The 19,907-nt window shown below is 44.3% G+C and overlaps 1 protein-coding gene across 1 annotated transcript in view; it reads left to right on the top strand.

The window, feature by feature from the left end:
- The window catches only part of LOC145393493 (glutamate receptor 1-like), a 292,984-nt gene that overhangs the window by 123,002 nt on the left and 150,075 nt on the right, over positions 1-19,907 (top strand). Inside the window, exon 4 of the mRNA XM_080267656.1 lies at positions 18,776-18,908. Coding sequence (XP_080123782.1) covers positions 18,776-18,908 — 133 coding nt within the window. The remainder of the gene's footprint in view (positions 1-18,775; positions 18,909-19,907) is intronic.

The raw sequence follows: 19,907 nt of genomic DNA, 5'->3' as shown, positions 1-19,907 counted from the left end.
TTCTGTACTTCAAGCACCATCTAAATTACGTGTAGTCTGAACAACTAATAAAGGAATAGTACAGTATATATCATAAACCAAGTTAGGAAAATGTTTACTACAGTGTGTGTGTGTGTGTGTGTGTGTGTGTGTGTGTGTGTGTGTGTGTTGGAAAGAGAGAGAGAGAGAGAGAGAGAGAGAGTAAAGACAGGGAGCGACAGGCGGAGAGGGAGAGGGAGTGGATAAATGAGAAATGAGAGGACAGTTGCGGAGAAAATAAGAAGGGGAGAGGCAAGGAGAGAACAACGAAAGCTAAGAAAAGAGACAAAGTAAGAAGAACAGTGAGAGATGAAATGAGATACAAGCAGTGTGAAAGGGAAAGAGAAGAATTAGATGTAAATAGAAAGGCTGGGAAACAGGGAAGTAGAGACAAAAGGGGAGACAGCTGAGAGAAAATGGGAATGGAGCAAACATAGAAATAGGGATAACAAAAGGAGAAAGTGGGAAAGACAGCTACGGAACGACATACTGAGAACGATAATGAGAAAAACTGGAAAAGGAGGCAAGGTGACGGAGGAGGAAGAAAGTGTGTTACTTTTTAGGACGCAGGGAAAGAACTAAGCAGAAGAAAGCATTGAGGCTGAGTAAAACGAATGTAACATTCAAGTAAAAAGGAAGGGAGAGAAACAGAGAAATTAGAGAAATTTGCGGAGAGAAAGTAGAGATTATGGGTGGGAAGAAAATAGGTTAATTTTTAGGGCAAGAAAGAGGAGGGGGATGTTAAGAAGGGAAGACAAGGGAGGGAAAGACAGAGGGAAGGGCGGAGAGAAAGAAGATATTTCGAATAACAGGGAAAGACGGAGAGAGGAGAGAGAAAAAGAGCATGCAGTTATTACTAAGGAAAGAAAGCAGTGAAGGAAATGGATTTAGTACAAGTAAAGAAATAAGGAGAAAGTAATGGAGAAAACAAGGTAAGACATGTGACAGCTGAATAAAGTAAGACAAAGTTATGAAAGAGAGAAGGGGAAAGAAAAGATGAGTGAGGTAAGGAGGGAGTGACAGAGGGAGAGAAAGACGAAGGAAAGGAAAGAGAGAGAGAGAGAGAGAGAGAGGAGGGTAGAGACTGAGTAGATAGCTATACAGAAAGGGGAAGGAGGGAAAAAGAAACTGGGGTTGAGACAAAGGATCCAGAGAGAGAGAGGGGGGGGGGAAGGAGGCAGCACACAGACAGGCACAGACAGATAGGTCGACAAATATTCAGAAAGTGTGTGTGTGTGTGTGTGTGTGCTCCCGTTCCTGTGCCACTCCTATAACATTGTTCCATTTTTTCATCTGCGTGTTTTCCATCTTTCCTGTCACTTCTTATTGCTTTTCTTTCCTTTGCAGGTGGCTTTACAGTGAGTGACAAGTCAAATGGTTCCCTGTAAGCCAAGAAACCATTTACAACGCTGGGTGGTAACCATATAACCAAACCATACGTGCTCCCTACGTGTCAACAAGTGGTGGTGGAGGGTTAGTGCCCCTCCTCGTAAAACAAATAACTCAAAGTCAAATGGCCACCCCTTACTGGATTATGGCGTCTGGCAATAGATAGATAGATAGTTTTCTTCCTCTCTGCTTCAGTTCTTCTCTCACCCACTTTTTTTTATCAGTATTTCTCCTGATTGTTCTTACCATTCCGAGTCTCTCTCTCTCTCTCTCTCTCTCTCTCTCTCTCTCTCTCTCTCTCTCTCTCTCTCGCAGTATTCTGTTCTTCCCCTCCTTTCCTTCTCACTCTTCTTTCCACCTCTCTTTCTCTTCCCCATCATGTGTGGAATTTTGGTCGCTTGAAAAAAACATATGTCGACTTAAAGGTATCAGGTTCGCCTGAGGACTGTGGTACTTTTTTAGCAGAAATTCGTAGACTACGAGGTCAGCTCATTAAAGTGTTTAAAATCTGAATGGGTTTCACAATCATTACATAGAAAGTTCCTTACTCTTAGCATGGAATCGGCACACAACCATGGTTGGAAGCTGTAAATGAAAATAATTTACCAGCAGAATTACGTGAAAACTTTTTCACATGCAAGATCTGCACCACATGGAACTGACTCAACATGGACGTTGTTAACACTACAGTAGAGAAGTTTAAGGGATTAATCGGCAGGATCTTACACTAGAATAAATGTGAATTGGATATGTATTCCCAGGCAAACAAGAAGTATCTCCATGGTATGGACTGCATGGTCAATAAGATCCTAACAGTTCCTTGTAACTCCTCTGTGTGTGTGTGTGTGTGTGTGTGTGTGTGTGTGTGTGTGTGTGTGTGTGTAAAAGAGGTGTCTACTACCGCAACATTTAATCACAGCAGATTTCTCTCTCTCTCTCTCTCTCTCTCTCTCTCTCTCTCTCTCTCAGTGCAGTAAACCTTTTCCTAACTTGGTTTATGACATATACTGTACTATAGCTTTATTAGGTGTTCGGACTGCACGTCATTAGAGAGGTGCTTGAAATACAGAAACCCCTAGCTGGCTGTGAGCGAGAGTATGGAGGGTACCGGGTGGGGTTATGGGGTCAGAGAGAAGTGTTTTTTTTTTTTATGCGAGGAAGAAAGAACAAAAGGCCAAGAGCCTGCAGTAACAGTTCCCTCCAAGAGAAAAACAAAATACAATAGAGAGCCAAATTCAAGATCCGATCATTTTGAGATGCCTGGACACACTGCGTTTGAAAGACTGGAGATCATAGGCAGCAGGAAATACAGACAGAGGGAGACAGTTCCAGAGTTGACCTGTTGCATAAATGAAGGACTGGGAGTAACGGTTAACTCTTGCATTAGAGAGTTGGACAGAAAAGGGATGAGAGTTTGCTGCCAGACGGGTGCTAGGCGCCCGTCGTAGAGGTGGAGGAATGCAAGCAGACAGTTCAGAGGAGCAGTGACCATTAAAGTAGCGATAGAAAAGAAATAAAGATGGAACAGTGCGGCAAAGAGACAGAGGTTGAAGGGAGTCAGTAAGAGGAGGAGAGTTAATGAGACGAAGAGCCTTTGACTCCACCCTATTGAGATGAGCTGTATGTGGGGAGCCTCCCCACACATGAGAGTTGTACTTCACACAGGGGCGGATAAAACCCCTGTACAGAGTCAACAATTGTGCAGGGGTAAAGAAAGGGCGGAGTCGGCTAAGCACACCCAATCTCATGGAAACAGATTTTACAAGAGATGTAATATGATCTTTCCAAGATAAGTCCCGAGTAAATGAAACCCCAAGCATGTTCAGGGATGATGCAGGATTAAGCTGAATATTATTAAACACTAGTGGGTATACCTGTGGAAGATTTTGTCGGGTTGATAGGTGTAAGAACTGAGTCTTAGATGCATTAAAAACAACCATATTATTTTTACCCCAGTCAGAGATACGAGCCAAGTCAGACATTAGGTGTGCCATAGCCTCATCCCTTGTTTGTTGAAGTAACTGTTGAGATGGGCGTTGCGGGAACCAAATGGAAAGGTGACGGGTGGAGTCATCAGCGTATGAGTGGATAGGGTTAGATGTACAGCTTAGAAGATCATTGATGAATAAAAGGAAGAGAGTTGGTGATAGGACAGAGCCCTGAGGAACATCACTATTGATAGATCTAGAAGAACGATGGCCGTCTACAACAGCGGCTCTAGAACGACCAGAAAGGAAGCTAGCGATGAAGGCACAGATAGAAGGATAGAATAGGAGGGCAGTTTGGAAATTAAAGATTTATGCCAGACTCGATCGAAAGCCTTTGAGATGTCAAGTGCAATGGCAAAGCTTTCGCCAAAGTCCCAAAAGGAGGATGACCAGGAGTCAGAAAGGTAGGTGAGAAGATCGCCAGTGGAACGTCCCTGACGGAACCCTTACTGACTATCGGAAAGAAGGTTGTGATAGGAAAGATGCCTAAAAATTTTTCTATTGAGAATTGACTCAAAAACTTTTGAAATACAGGACGTTAAAGCAATTGGACGATAGTTGGAGGGTTGGGGGTGGTCACCCTTCTTTGGGACTGGCTGAATGAGAGCAAACTTCCAGCAAGAAGGAAAGGTACAAGTTGACAGACAAAGGCAAAAGAGTTTGCCTAGGCGGGGTGTAAGCACAGAAGCGCAGTTCTTGAGAACAACAGGAGGGACCCCATCAGGCCCATATGCCTTGTTAGTACTGAGGCCAGTGATGGCAGAAAATACATCAGCTGAAGAAATTTTAATGTCAGCCATGAGGAAGTCAGAGGGGGGGAAGTGATGGAGGAACAGCACTGGAATCGTCTAAGGTGGAATTGGAGGAGAAAGTCTGTGTAAAGAGATCTGCTTTATCAGTAAAAGAAATAGCTACAGAACCATCAGAGTAGAAAAGAGGAGGGAAGGATGATGAGGTAAAGTTGATAGAAAGATTTTTGGCAAGGTGCCAGAAGGAGCGGGAAGAATTCGAGTTGGAGAGTTGAGAGCATTTAGTATGGATGAAATTATTTTTAGTAGAGCACGATTCCGCGCAGAAACGTAAAGATGATGTGATTCAGGGGTGGGTTGGCTCCGGTACCTTTTGTAGGCCCTCTCCTTGTTGCGGATAGCATTAGAACAAGCGTGATTAAACCAAGGCTTTCTTGCGTTAGTCAAAGGATATGAGAAAGGAATGTATGCTTCCATGCCCGAGAGAATAACCTCCATAATGCGCAAGGCACACTCAGATGGCTCACGGCCATGGAAGCAATAATCATTCCAGGGAATATCAAAGAATTTTTCCTGAGGGCCTCCCAGTCCGCGGCTCCAAAATGCCACAGACGACGTTTCCCTGGAGAGTCCACAGGCCGTACCGGAGTGATAGGACACGTTAAGGTAATAAGGTTGTGATCAGAGGAGCCCAACGGAGAGAAAAGATTAACAGAGTAAGCAGAAGGATTAGTTGTGAGGAAGAGGTCAAGTATGTTGGAACTCTCTCCAAGGCGGTCAGGGATACGGGTAGGGTGCTGTACAAGCTGCTCTAGGTCATTAAGGATAGAAAAGATGTAGGCTTGTTCACCAGGTGGATCAGTGAAAGGAGAGGAGAGCCAAAGGTGGTGGTAAACATTGAAATCTCCTAAAATGGAGATTTCAGAGAAAGGAGAAATGGATAGAATGTGTTCCATCGTAGAAGTAAGATAGTGAAAGAATTTTTGATAGTCAGTAGAATTAGGGGATAAGTAGACATCACAGATATATTTAGTCAGAGAATGACAGGAAAGCCGAAGCCAGAGTGTAGAGAATTCAGAAGAATCGAGTTCAGGAACATGAGAGCAAGATAAGTCGTTGCGTATATATACACAACAGCCACCTTTGGCTTTGAAATGAGTATAGAGAAAGTAGGAGGATACAGAAAAGGGTTTGCTGTCAGTTGCCTCAGACAGCTGAGTCTCCGTTAGAAAAAGAAGGTGAGGTTTAGAGGAGGAGAGGTGGTTCTCAACAGAGCGAAAGTTAGATGAAAGGCCGCGAATGTTGCAGAAATGAAGAAGAAGAGAGTCAGACAGTGGTTCCAGGCACCTCGAGTCGTCACCGGGAGAGGGGCGGCTGGTGGGGGCATTTATGGTCCCACCCCCCTGGGGACTCCGAGGCTTGGTGATGAGATGCCATAATTTTTGACTTTTGGAAAAGGAAGTGTAGTGTGTACTGTGCATGTAGTTTGGTGTAGATAGTTAGAGAAATTTGTACTGGAGAGCATGCTGGCCTACTCTCTGTGTAACTGAGACACTGAAAAAGTTCAGCAAAGGGGGATGGTCAGGAACTAGTCCTGAGGGCTGATGAAACGGGAGCTCCAGCACTCCCTGTCATCAGCTTTCCATCCACCTCGGGAGTACTGCCCTGCTCGACTGGTGCTACAGTCGAGCAGGGTGGGAGTGTGGGATTATGTGGAAGGGAGGAGGAGGGGATACCTCTCCAACGAGCAGTGTTACAAACACCTTAGTCCACGGAAAAAGAAACGAACTTATTCCGACGTCTGTACATCAGGCCTGATAACTCTCGGGGGTATGTTGGGGGTTGGAAGGGTAGTGAGGGACAAGGAGGGGGGGATGGGGTGGGGTTGGGGGGGCGAGGCTAACAAGGAGGGAGGAGGGGCAATAGAGGGTGGAAAAGGGTGCAGGTGGTGGTGGAAGGAGAGATGCAGGTGCGTGGAGGGGTGGGAAAGTGATGGGGGATATGGAGGGAGTGAGGGAATGGAGTAGAGGGTGGCATGGAGGCGGCCAAGAGGAGGGGTGCCCCCCCACCGCCGGGGTTGGTCTGATCCCCCCTCACCCCACATCAGGGGCGAGTTCTCATTGGCCTGAAGTCATATACGTCATAATCAGGGTGGAGCAAGCGCTCAACAGTTTTTTATAGGCCCCGCTCAGTTGATACGATTAGGCATTTTGGCATAAAACTCAAATCGCATCAATTGATGCGATTAGGACCTGACTTACCTGAAGGTGGTACCTGGTGGCCACCATCGTCCACTCACATGATGAAGTGCTGCCTTCTTCTTCCTGACGTTTATCATTATGTGTGCCTGCCCTCCTCCCTTCCTGTTTTTCCCTTATCTTCCTATAACGTTGTATTACTCTTCTTTCCTCATCAGGCGGCTCTACACTGTGATAAGTCGACTGGCTTCCTGTAAGCCAAGAAACCATTTTTAGCTCGTGATGGTAACCATCTTACTGTATAACAGGGTGATGTAAAATTTGCAATGGTACCTCCGTTAACGGCTGGAGTGACGCAAATGCATCATCCGTCCAGGAACCAAGCCTTCACACTTTTCCCCGCGCCTCGCTGTCGCGGAGCGCTGTCAGTCACAAGGTAACATTGGTTCACTAGACGGACAGCCCTTCTGGGGCGGTTGCCTACCTGCGGTTGATGGGTCTGCCTATCCAAACAGACTGGGGTTGTTAACAATTCTTGACTGAAGAAATTTGTCTGTGGTTGCCCGACAAAATACTAGAGCTGTTCTGGTTATGAGAGGGTTCACACACACACACACACACACACACACACACACACACACACACACACACACACACACACACACACACACACACACACACACTGCGTCCAGCCAGGTAATAACACTGCCTCATCGTTCATCAAGTAATTAACTTATAAATTAGGCCACGCCCTAATTACCTCCCTCCCGTAATATCTCCCTCCTTCCCTTCACTTTATTTTTCCCTTCCTTCATCCCCTCCCCTTACCTCCCCTCCCCTCCCATTATTTTTCCTTCCCTCTCCCTCTCCACTTCATACCCTCCCTTCCTGCTTCCCAGCTCTTTGCTTCCCTCCTTCCTCTCGCCGCCACTCCTTCTCTTTTCCCCACGTTCCAGTTCTCTTCTTTATTTATCTCCCTTCCCCAACCTCTCCCAATCCCTTCCCTTCCCAATCCCCATCCTTCCCAGTCCCTTCCCCTCACTTTCTCTCCCCTTCTCTATTCACGTTCTCAACCCTTCCCCTTTCAATACCTATTTTCCTCTTCCTGTCTCCTCCCTTTCCCTCCCCGGTCCTTTATTCTTCCTTCAACTCTAAACTCAGTCCCATTCCCCTCCCCTCCTCTAAATTCTCCCCCCCCCATCTCATTCGTTCCCTCCCGCTCCATCCCACCTCTTCGTCACGCTCTACCCCTCCCCTTCCCCCCCACCTTTTCTCCTTTATTTTTCGCCTACCCCTTTCCAATCCCTCTCTTGTTCCTTCCCCTTATTTCACTTCTTTTTCTTTCCTCTTTAAACCTCTTTCTTCACCTCTCCTTCCCTCCTTTCCTTTAGTTCATTAATTTCTCCCTCATTCTCCTCCCATCTCCCTCCTCCCCCTCCCTTCCTCTTCCTCCCTTAATATCTCACACTTCCCCCAGTCCCCCGCCTGAGAGTTGATTAGCGTGAAATTCCCCACCAAATAATGTTGTGGCTGATGGAATAATTAGCGGACACAAGGTTGAAACTTATGTGCAGAAGCTAATATTAGTTTTCAAGGCGACAAGTGTATGTTGTGGTGTGCGTGCTGACGTCAGTGTTCTGGATTATATTGTATAGCAGACGTGGGCATGTATTCTTGTGGGGTAAGGAGGTTCCCTAACACCTCTTCCTTAGGTATTTATTTTTGGATATGGCTGGTTAATATCCTTTTGTACGATATCTATGCAGTGTGTGGCGATATTAGGATGATTTATGTAACACGGAGAAGGTCAGTAAGGTGTAATAAGCAAAGTAAGTCGCTCAGGAAAAATTGTTAGGGAGCTTCCTTAACCGACGAGCATAAAGAGCTTAGTTGCACATCTTGCTGATGTAGGCGACCTAGGAACCTTCGAGACATGTCCTTATTAATTTTGCTTGCATAGAAGGCTTTGGACTGCCCTTCCTTTTTCACAGTACATAAAAGGCATCAATTCTCCGTTTCCTTAGTGATTTTTCTAGCTTAGTAACCCTGAACATTGTCTTGCAGTATCTTTGTGATATCGAGATGTATCAACAGAACGTGAGTATTAACGTAAAAACTGCAGAAATATACAGACGAGAAAGAGGTGCGAGAAGGCTATCTAGGACGTCACCTTTTCCTTAGTGGATTATCTAAAAAATTATACCTTAACTTTCTGTTGATCATTTATGTCGTGGAAATATTGACATAGTTAGCAGCAGTAACATACAAGGTGTTATGGATGTATAATTTGGAGAATAAATTGGTAAGGAAGAGGTGTTGCGAACTTCTCAAAGCCATTTAGAATATGACCCTATAACTTAAACCCAATCGATATACATCAGTAACATACAAATGATTCCTTCATTCCGAGGACCTCATTTCTCTTTCATTCCCGATGCCTCCAGACGATTGTGCCCAGCTTAGGAGAGAGCTTTTATGCTGGAAATGTTAGATATGCCGTCACTAACCCCTTAACAACACGGCTGTGGGTCGGAATTACTATTACTATTATGGTTACTGACCTTGACTTTGCTGATATTGCACTTACACTAGCTGAGTCGCAGAAGGCAATCCTGAATGCTCTCAAGACATTTCACGAGGAGATACAGCCACGGGGGCTATAGGTCTCCAATGGCCAAAACCAAGATCCAGGCATTTGGTGGCTTGTTGAATGACACACTGCATTCTGTCCCAGGCGTGTGGGGAGGACAGAGTCACTTATTTTCGTAGTGTGATCCATATCAGTGGTGCGTCGGATGGTGAGATTTCCTGTCGCATTGGTCTGGCATACGGCGTTAAGGACTCAGATCAAGCATTTGAGTTAATCGGTGTTTATGCAGAAGGCTATAGATTCGGATCTTTCTTAAATTATGGCTGCGAGACAGGAGCACTGATCAGTAACTATGGTTGTCGAATTAACACCTTCGCTACAAAATGCCTTCGCAGGATCACGAATGATTACCGGCTGCGTAACGAGCAATTGTTCTCTGTGACGCGTGGTCTGTCATCTACATAATATGTGAACGCCAGCTGGTATGGGCACGTGGCACGTTTCCATAGGCTTATCCTTCCCGTTGAGTGATGTCCGAAAGAGTCAGCCTGGAGTGAAAAGACCAAGGGGGAAACAGCAAAGCTTATGGTTGAAGCAAGTTGATCGTTCCTGCTGGGAGACACTTGGAATGGGAAGAGTTGGTGCCTGGAGGCTTACAGGGAGGAACCTCTGTGGGTGGAGTCGTAGGGTGAGTAAGGCTGTCTTCCACCACGGTGGCCAACTCTGGGCATAGACTTGATACCCTGTTCCCTGAGGTCCAGCAGTTCTCCCAGGTGCCAAAAGCTTTCACATGTTACCACTTCGGCATAATGTCCGCCGTCCGTATTGAATACATGCGTGGGCTGTTTCCTTCATTTCTGGTGTAAGTGGCTTCATGAATACTGCAAAGTGATTAAAAGACAAGTACAAAAAAGTAGGTGGGGAAGCTACGGGTCCCATCTGTTAATGCCCTTGGTGTAGTGTGGTGTGGGAAGAGGATTTTGTTTGGCCTTGTGTGAGGGTGCTGTGTGTGGTGTGGCTTCACTAAGGTATTTAAAGTCTATGGGAGTTGAGTAATGCATGTCTGAAAATCACTAGGACGATACAGACGGACAAAGCCGAACCTAGAGATGCTGTCACTTGTCAAAAGAATATATAACGAAGTGAAGAAACGCAAAAATTGAAATAAATATGGACCCTTTCATGATCGGGAAAACTCTGTTACTCTTTTCCATCTAACGAGGGAGGAGTTATTTATCTGTAACGCATTAGAGCTTAGGAGTGTCAGTACTGAAGTGATTAGCCTCCGCATGGTCGAGACAACTCAGGTGTTTTACGGCAGCTAACACCAAACTTTGCTCAGCTAAGTGTGAGTCATAGGAGCCTGAGAGGGCGGTGAGAAGATAGAAAATAAAGCTCAGAGAAACAAAACATCTGTTGATTTGACAATATAAAGTAGTGGAGACTTGAAATTGAGGGGAAAGTGAAGGGGGAGGAAAAGAGATGAAAATGGAAGAAAAGGGAGATAAAAGGGACTGGGGAAGCAGAGTAAAAAATAGAGAACAAAAAATCATACAAGGACTGAAAGAACGATGTGAGTGGAAGAAGCGAAACGAGGAGTATAAAAATGGAGAGGGACAGAGAGAGAAAAGCGGCAGGATAAAAGAGGCGGGGAGAGTGGAGGAAACGTTTGAGAGGTGAGGAAATACACTTCAAAGTGGAAGAAGTGAAAATGATGATTAGCAAATGTTTAGAAAGAGTAATAGAGATGGAAAAAGGTGAGAGAGAGAGAGAGAGAGAGAGAGAGAGAGAGAGAGAGAGAGAGAGAGAGAGAGAGATGGGTGAGGAAAGACAAGCGTGAGTCAAGCCTTAATCCCGTATTGATTAATGGAGACAAATCGTTTCCCTTTCTTACGGAACAGTTCTCTCGCCCAATCTGTTTCTTCTCTGACCTCCCTCCCTTCCTTCCTCCTTCCCTCCTTCCTTGCACCACCTCACTTTCTTTGTAATTCACACATACATTTTTCCTCAGCAGCTCATTGTAGCTTCCATACTCTGCTATTTACCCCATGCTTTCATTTAGCACTTCCGGGATAATACAACCAGGTTTCTGCTTTATTACTTCTCCATTCATTCCGTCCTCCTCCTAGCTATTGGCATTATCCTTTTTTTTTTTTTTTTTTTTTTTTTTTTTCTCCCCTCTTCTTACAACTTTCAAAGCTAGTAGTATGATGGACTTTGGCCTTTATTGTTCCTGCTACGACCTGGCGATTTGGTTTAGTTTAGGAGGACCGCCTGGCATTGATGGGAAGAATGAAGACTAAGCCATCCTGTGCGAAAACCGTACCACTCAGAATCCAGTAACTTACGAGTACTCTCAGCAGAATAAAATTGTCTGAGAATAGATTACTAGACTTGTTCCGACCATAGAAGGGTTGACAGTGAAAGTATTCACTGGGTCGTATTGTTGTTGGTTAAGGAAGTTCCCTAACACCTTCCTAAGCGATTTATTTATTTATTACTTATTGCTATCCTCCTCTGTATCGTTTAAATAATTCCAATACCACCATTTTCAGCACGTTATAAATTTATATTAACCAGCCGTATCCAAAAATAAATCGCGAAGAAAGAGGTACTAGGGAGCGTACTAAAGCGATGGGAAAACGAACCTCTGAGTCTTGTATACTCCTGCATAAAATCGTCTGGTGTAAATTTCAGTAACACAGAAGACGCGACCACAAGCGGGTTAAGGCGAAAAAGTATGGTCAGGAGAAAACAGAAATAAAACAGAAGGAAAATAGAAATTACCTTCTCGGGCTACCTTTTTTTTTTTTTTTTTTTTTTTTTAACACATTCCATTTTCGTCTGTATCCTCTTTCTCACTTTTATTTTCACTTCCTCCCTCTCTTAGGGTATTTTGTCGGTGTTTCTCCCTCCCATGTTCTTCCTCGTCCCCCTCCTGTTCTCTGCTTTTCCGTCGTTTTTGTTGAATATAGTGCTCTTATTTTCCATTTCCCGTAAACTGTCCTCCTGTCTTGCTCCACTTCCAATATCTCCTCTACTTTATCTCAGTCTCTTCTACACATCATCTCGTCCTCTTCCTTCCCCTCAATACTTTCTCCACGCATGCTCCTTAGTTAATGTTATCTCTGTTCTTTGTCATCACCCACTTCTTTCCTTTTTTTCCCCTCTCGTTCGTTTTTTTTTTTTTTTTTTTTTACCTCATCTGGATGCTTTCACATCTCTCGTCGTCGTCGTCGTCGTCGTCGTCGTCGTAGTCGTCGTCGTCGTCGTAGTCGTCGTCGTCGTCGTCCTCCTCCTCCTCCTCCTCCTCCTCCTCCTCCTCCTCCTCCTCCTCCTCCTCCTCCTCCTCCTCCTCCTCCTCCTCCTCCTCCTCCCAATAAGCGAAGACCAGTTGGGTTCTCTGGACAATAAGAACTAAACTGAAATTAATGGATTGAGAGAGAGAGAGAGAGAGAGAGAGAGAGAGAGAGAGAGAGAGAGAGAGAGAAATACTGTGCTTGGTAAAGATACTGAAGAACAATGGAATAGAATGACACACCTTAAAAAAGTGAAAGTATATTGTGATAAATAGAAGAAGGGAAATTTGGGAGACTGATATATAAATGAGGAAAACATTGGAGTTGCGTGAAAAATTTGTCTCGTGATAGCAAGAATAAAAAAAAAAAAAAGTATCTTGCTGTAAACGCTGCAAGAGAATGTTTATGAGTCCTTTGACGAGAGAAGGACTTATTAACGAGAGAAGGACTTACCTAAGATGAGTGATGGTAGTGAGTGGTGATGAGTGATGGCAGTGAGTGGTGATGAGTGATGGCAGTGAGTGGTGATGAGTGATGGCAGTGAGTGGTGATGAGTGATGGTAGTGAGGTGTGATGAGTGATGGTAGTGAGTGGTGATGAGTGATGGCAGTGAAGATAATGACAGTGGTAATGTCAGTGTTGATAGGGAGTGATGATGATGGCGGTGATAATGAGTGATGGTGATAAGTGATGATGAATGATGGTGATTGAATAGTGACAGTAATGACAGTGAGTGTTGATAGTGATGACGGAGTGGTGGTGACAGTGAGTGGTGATGACAGTAAGTGGTGATGACACTGAGTGGTGATGACACTGAGTGGTGATGACATGACGTTCCTGATCTCGGTGGATTTCTCTAATGGTCTCAGCTGAATCCCAAAGTCCTGCCCATCTCTCTCTCTCTCTCTCTCTCTCTCTCTCTCTCTCTCTCTCTCTCTCTCTCTCTCTCCATTTCATTTTTTTTTTCTCCCACTCATTGTACTACTTTCTCTTCCTTTCTTCTTCCTTTCTTTCCTTTCACAGAAAATTTTTCGTCCTTCGCCTCCACCCCTCCCTTCTTCCCCCACTCTGAACTTGGTATCACTCTTCTTTGCGGCCTCTCTTCCATCTTTTCACCACCTTCTTTGCGGCCTCTCTTCCATCTTTTCACCACCTTCTTTGCGGCCTCTCTTCCATCTTTTCACCACCTTCTTTGCGGCCTCTCTCCCATCTTTTTCACCACCTTCTTTGCGGCCTCTCTCCCATCTTTTTCACCACCTTCTTTGCGGCCTCTCTCCCATCTTTTCACCACCTTCTTTGCGGCCTCTCTTCCATCTTTTTCACCACCTTCTTTGCGGCCTCTCTTCCATCTTTTTCACCACCTCTCTTCGTGTTTTCCTCATTCCTTCGCATTCATTTATCAGCCTTATATAATCATTCTTTCCTTTCCTTCAATCCTTCTACCTCTTTATCTCCCTTCCCACACTTCCCTATTCCTTCAGTAACCCTTCTTATCCCCCCTCCCAGGTTTCCTCCTCCCCTACCTTCCTGGTTTCTTCCTTCCCTTCCTCCTTGGTTTCCTCCTTACCTCCCTTCTTGGTTTCTTCCATGTCAGCCACTCTTTTCACTTGTTTTTGTAGTGGCTTTTCCTTCCACTCCAGCTTACGTATTTCCACTTTTCCCCATCCATCCTTCCATCCATCGCTATTCCTCCTACTGTATATTCCTCCTCATTTCATATCCTCCCCGTGCCTCTCCTTTCTCCCTCCATTTCAAGTGATCCTCTCTGGCTTGTTGTCCTTTGTGACAACAGAAGGGGATTATCCATTATTTTTTTTCCCTCAGTTCTCCAGTAGAAACTTGTTCTCGTGCTAGACACAAATTGATGGCTGAGGAAAGGGCGATAGTGGCCAGTTGAGAGAGAGAGAGAGAGAGAGAGAGAGATGGATTTGATATTTTTTGCGTGGAATAATTGTTTGCTTTACATTATATAGCCAAGTGTACATGTTTATTAATAGTACCAGAGATACTAAGAAAGATTTATATAACTTGTTGTACGTGGAGGTAGCGTGTGGTTGTAAAATTTGTTCAAATATAGATAGAAATGGGAAAGGATATACTGTAGAAGCTGCGGTGATGTTTCTGGTGATAAGGTTGTGGTGGTGGTGTTTGTGTGGTTGATGTGGTTATGGTTGTTGTGGCTGTGGTCTTTTTGTGGTTGTGTGGTGATGATGGTGGCTGTTGTAAGTGTTGTGGTGGTGGTGGCGGGGGGTTATGATGTTGGTGTTGTCTATTGCAACTGTGATTATTGCTGTAGTTTTTGTGGTCTTTGTTGATATCGATAATTTTATTGTTGTTTTTATTGTTGTGGTGGTGGGAATGGTAGTAGTAGTAGTAGTTTTGATCGTGGCTGAAGTTACTTGGGACTTTAGTGAAGGGTATGGTGATAGTTGGCCGCTGTGATGGTTGTAATGGTAATGGTGGTTATTGTAAGTATGATGATGGCTGTGTGTGGGGGGGGGTGGAGGGGAAGCTGGTCACAGTGGAAGGAACCAGTGAATGGAACATCATGGGTACCAGCACTCCCACTGCCTAATTAGGATAGTGGGCAGAGCTTAGAGCAGCAGCGCCACAAGTTTGCTGTCTCCTGTTGGCAAAAACATAGTGGAAAGAGACTGTGCAACAGCGTGACGACTAAAGCCCTGTCCATACGAGCGGGCAATGCCCGCGGGCACAAGCGAGCAGTTTGCCTGTTGACGGGCTCACCGCTTGTGCCCGCGGGCAAATGCGTAAATTGCCACGGCCCGCGGGCATTGCCCGCGCGTGTGGACAGGGCTTAAGCAATTTCCTCACACAAGCACACAAAGTTTTATTTTATAGGTACGTCCTCGGAGTGAAGGTATTAACCTCGGAAGTTTATGAATACGGGCTCGGGGCTGTATGTATAGATTTTGAACCTATTTACAGGATTAAGAGATCACAAAGGTAACTGTTATGGAAGCTTTCATTTATTTTTACCTTCAGATATCTCTTGTGTAAATATAATCATGTGTGTAACTTACTTGCGAGAATTGTTTGGTTGCTGTAAGAATGACATGTATATACAGAGTCATATTTATAACAGGAGAGGTAATAAGCTGTAAAGTATTGGTAGCTGTATGAGTGAGAGACAAATGTACGGTCGGCAACAAAAGCCCTGTCACCTCTCATGCTTTTCTCTCCATGGACTTTGCGGATTCACCATACTGATTTCCATAGACCATGGAGAGAAAAGCAGGAAAGGCGACAGTCCTTTTGATGCCGACTTTACATTCAAATGATTTTATACAGAACCTTACGAGAGTATGAGCTGTCAGTAGCTTGGTAAATGGAAGAGTGAAAAGAAATATACATATATACAAAAGCAATCTGATGCACAGTTAATCCTTTTCAGCCCAACTACGAACTATATTTTTCATTCTTTTTATGTTCAGGAGAGAGTTTATAAATACGGATCAGACGGCACACTTGTAACCTCAAAAACGTAAATTATGTTTGCCGGAATATTAAAGTGACAAAAGACAAAAAACAAAGCGATCCCGGATAAGCAAAAAATATGGAGACTTGTTATTTATCTAATTGGTTGGAATGCTTTTATATTTTCGAAGCGCGCGCGCACACGCATGCACGTACGCACGCACTCACACACACACACACACACACACACACACACACACACACACACACACACACACACACACACACACACACACACACACACACACACACACACACACACACACAGTGCAGCAGTAGGGGCCGGATGAAAGAATACTTTGGCTGGAGCTCTCATGGACTGCCGGAAAAGAACTTTTGGTCGAAGTCGTAAGAAAACGTGTTTGTGTGTGTGTGTGTGTGTGTGTGTGTGAGAGAGAGAGAGAGAGAGAGAGAGAGAGAGAGAGAGAGAGAGAGAGAGAGAGAATCACAAGGCAGCCTCGGCAGTGAAGAGGGGACAAGTCAAGGCTGGGTATCCAAATATTCTAATTAAATGACTATACGAGATGTAAAGCAAGGGATATGCTATTGGGGCTCTGGCGTGTACCGGAGAGAGAGAGAGAGAGAGAGAGAGAGAGAGAGCTGTATCCAAGTGTCTTGTCAATTCTCATATCTTCCTCCTCCCTTCCTCGTCCCCCCTATTTTTTTTTTTCACATCTTCCTTCTCTTCCCAATCTCGTAAGTGGCAAAACATATGATAAGAGAGACTGGAGACGACTGACGAACTTTGAGTTTCGCCTCTCAGGAATGATGATGTCTGTTATTCCCCCGTTACAAGCAGTCTTTTTTCCCCAGAGGAGAGATAAGTGAAGGGAAGACATTATGTATTTTTGCTATCACCAGATTTTATTCAGAGGAGAGTTAACTAAAGTGATATCTATTATTTTCCTTCTTCCACCAACTGTTTTGTTTAGGTGGGAGATGTCTGAACGTCTTTAAGCTCAGACATCGCTCATCTCAATTAATTTTCTTGTGGTCAGAAGAAGGATGGAGAGACTCGATGCTGGGAACAATCATAGGCCAAGGTCTTCTCAATTAATTTTCTTGTGGTCAGAAGAAGGATGGAGAGACTCGATGCTGGGAACAATCATAGGCCAAGGCCACAGTGAATGGTCAGATGTCAATGTCACTGGTAAAGTTATCTCAGTTTTGGTCTGATTTCAACCAAACAATGGAAATGTTAAGGGTTATGCAGGAATTGATTCGATTTTGATAGTAGCCAATCGAAGGTCAGGGTTACAGTGCGAAGTCAAATTTTTTTTTACCTCTAAACCAGTACTTGGGCACGGATGTTTTACTACCTTTTTTTCTCCTCTGTCATTCTATAATGTTTTAGAATCTCTCTCTCTCTCTCTCTCTCTCTCTCTCTCTCTCTCTCTCTCTCTCTCGCTCTCTCTCTCATTAATATTATGACTGGACCACCTGGCACAGTAGCATATCTTTAGTTAACGCTGGATTATTTTACTCTCCGTTGGGGAAACCTCACGAAATCTGAGTGTTAACAAGTGTCGATAATCACCACACTATTCATCACATCCCTCTAGCTAAATTCCTCACCTACTCCGTACTCTCATACCCATATCACACTCGCCTTCCAAAAAACGCTTCTAGCTTTGGTTATTTTGTCCTACCTGTACACATTTGCTTCTTATTTAATAGAAAATGGTTTCATTCGGATTCAAACCCTCTTCAGGTATGGACAGCATATAGGTAGATACAGTAGACAGATAGATACACATATATTCACACACACACACACACACACACACACACACACACACACACACACACACACACACACACACACACACACACACACACACACACACACAGAGCAGTTCATACCCATCGCAGGGTGTTGTTTTGCTGGCCATATTTATTTGTTCTCTAGTTAAATACGTCCACTTTTTTGTAACTTGAAGTTATAAGAAAGTGGAGTCTTAATGTTTCACCCAGGCTTAAATTTCGTAATGATGATGCTGTGTTGAAGGACTAAATATTAAAAATGTACGGGTGTTTTTTAAAGTGTGCGACTCACCCTCGTTTAAATTTATGTTGTGTTGTTGGTGTGTATGTTGATTGTGCCTCGTCTTTAGCATCACTTGCTGCATACTCTTTCCCCTACCCCCTTGTTATTATGGGCCCTGAAACTGCTCATGCTCTTATGACTGAACATTACAGCTGCCCTCACAACTTTTTATCACTAGACGTATTATTGCTGTTACGACTTCCTCTCTTATTATACCCGCCACAACGATGCACTTCAGTGACTGTGTTCCTGGAAATTTTCATCATTTTTTTCAATAAGTCCTCTTCAGCTTTACACGTTTTGGAGTTAGTCGCTTCCTTGTCTCACACGAGGGAGACCCTTTCTGAATTAGAGGAGTTACATTTAGTCCTCGAATATCTCTTCAGTATGGTGACATCATATTAAAGTTTTGCTGCTTCCAGACGATATTTTATTTAGCTTAGAGAGACATGAAATTGAGGAGAAAAATTCAGGTTTAATATTATAGTACAATTTTAGAAGAAGCTTTGCTTGGTGCTAGGAAAACGGCCGCGACTTACTAAGCAAGATCCCACGTTATGTTTTGAGCCGTGTGTGTGTGTGTGTGTGTGTGTGTGTGTGTGTGTGTGTGTGTGTGTGTGTGTGTGTGTGTGTAATTCGTAGCTCTAGAACTTATCCCCACCAGTAATATTTCCTCTTCCGTGACTCGTGACTTCAGACTTTATGCACAGTTGGCCACACATGAACCTGGGACAGCGTCTGTGTGAAGTGGGGGTCTACCTACAATTCTCGACGTTCATGCATCACAGTTACCTGGTCATTTCAGTTAATATTTAACACCTCTGTTCATCCATGTCAGTGCCACCAACAAATACGATTGCCAAGGTTGTCCGGTACGAGTATACCCCTGCTACACATTGATGTTGTACCAGGTTCATATGTTGCCAAATGTACCTTCTTTTTATCCCGTCTTCAGAACCTGCTGACTCATCCCTCTTTCTTTTTTTTTTTTCTCTCACCTAGGCCTGCTACGACTCCAGAAGATTTACCAGTCCCTCCGACCAGCCCGAGCGTCCTTTGAGATTCGGGTGGTGAGGCGTGTCGAGTCGGCCCATGACGCCCTGGTTTTCCTTAGGACCCTGGAAAGCAGCAGCAGGTAAGTGGATGGTTACCTGGATGCGTGCCTGGATAGGTTGTTATTATTATTATAGCTGTAGATGTTGGTCATCTTTACGACCTTGAAAAGCAACAGCAGATAAGTGGATGGTTAAGTGGGTGAATGGATAGATAGAGTGCTATTTTCATAGCTGTGTGTGATGGCATTTTTAGGACCTTCGAAAGCAACAGCAGTTGGGTGGATGGGTAGCTGGATGGATGGATGAATAGTTGCAATGTTCGATGCATAGTTACAATACTATTTATACATACAACCTGAAAAGCAACAGGTAGCTTGATGGTCACCTGGGTGCAAGGATGGATTTTTAAGCATTTGGTTATAACTAAGGCCATTCTAAGGTTCTAGAAATCTACAACAAGTGAGTGGATGGTTATCTGGATGGATGGATTGATAGACTGTTAGGTGCATTCGTTTAATATCGTCACTTATACATGGCATATCTTTGACCTCATTCAGTCCAGTGGGTTTGTAGATGCTGACAAATATTTCACTATGGAACTGTCACTGACTGATTTTGAAACTTACTATGTGATTAAATGACCAAGTGTACAAGTAGCGTAGAGGTATTCTCATGCAGCTGTGATTCACTTTTAACCAAACTTGGTGGAAGGTTGACGGCCAGCCAAGAGTTTGACCATCATATTATTTTTGAGAACACGTCAAAGTAACATGAACACCACATCCATCCTCAAACAAACTGCTTGATGGCAATATGAGTTTCATCACATGTGAGTCCGTGTGTGTGTGTGGGTGGGTGGGTGGGTGTGGGTACACAGGCTTCCTTTCCTTCATCTGTGAAGTACCCCTCCGTAATTCAAGAAATTGTGCGTAAAAAAGAGGAAAAGAAAAACGAAGGACGTAGACTTCAATGATAATGGGGGAGGAAAGAGGAAGGACACGAAGGGAGAATGCATGGGAAGGATGAAGAACAGGCCTCGGAATGAACTGGAAAAAGAAACACAGCAATACGGAGAAAAG

The sequence above is a fragment of the Coenobita brevimanus genome, chromosome 1, assembly GCF_032717465.1.
Source record: "Coenobita brevimanus isolate Jiangsu-jjx chromosome 1, ASM3271746v2, whole genome shotgun sequence".
NCBI lineage: Eukaryota > Metazoa > Arthropoda > Malacostraca > Decapoda > Coenobitidae > Coenobita > Coenobita brevimanus.
Note: the sequence above shows the minus strand (reverse complement) of the source record. Positions and strands in the feature narration are given on the sequence as shown.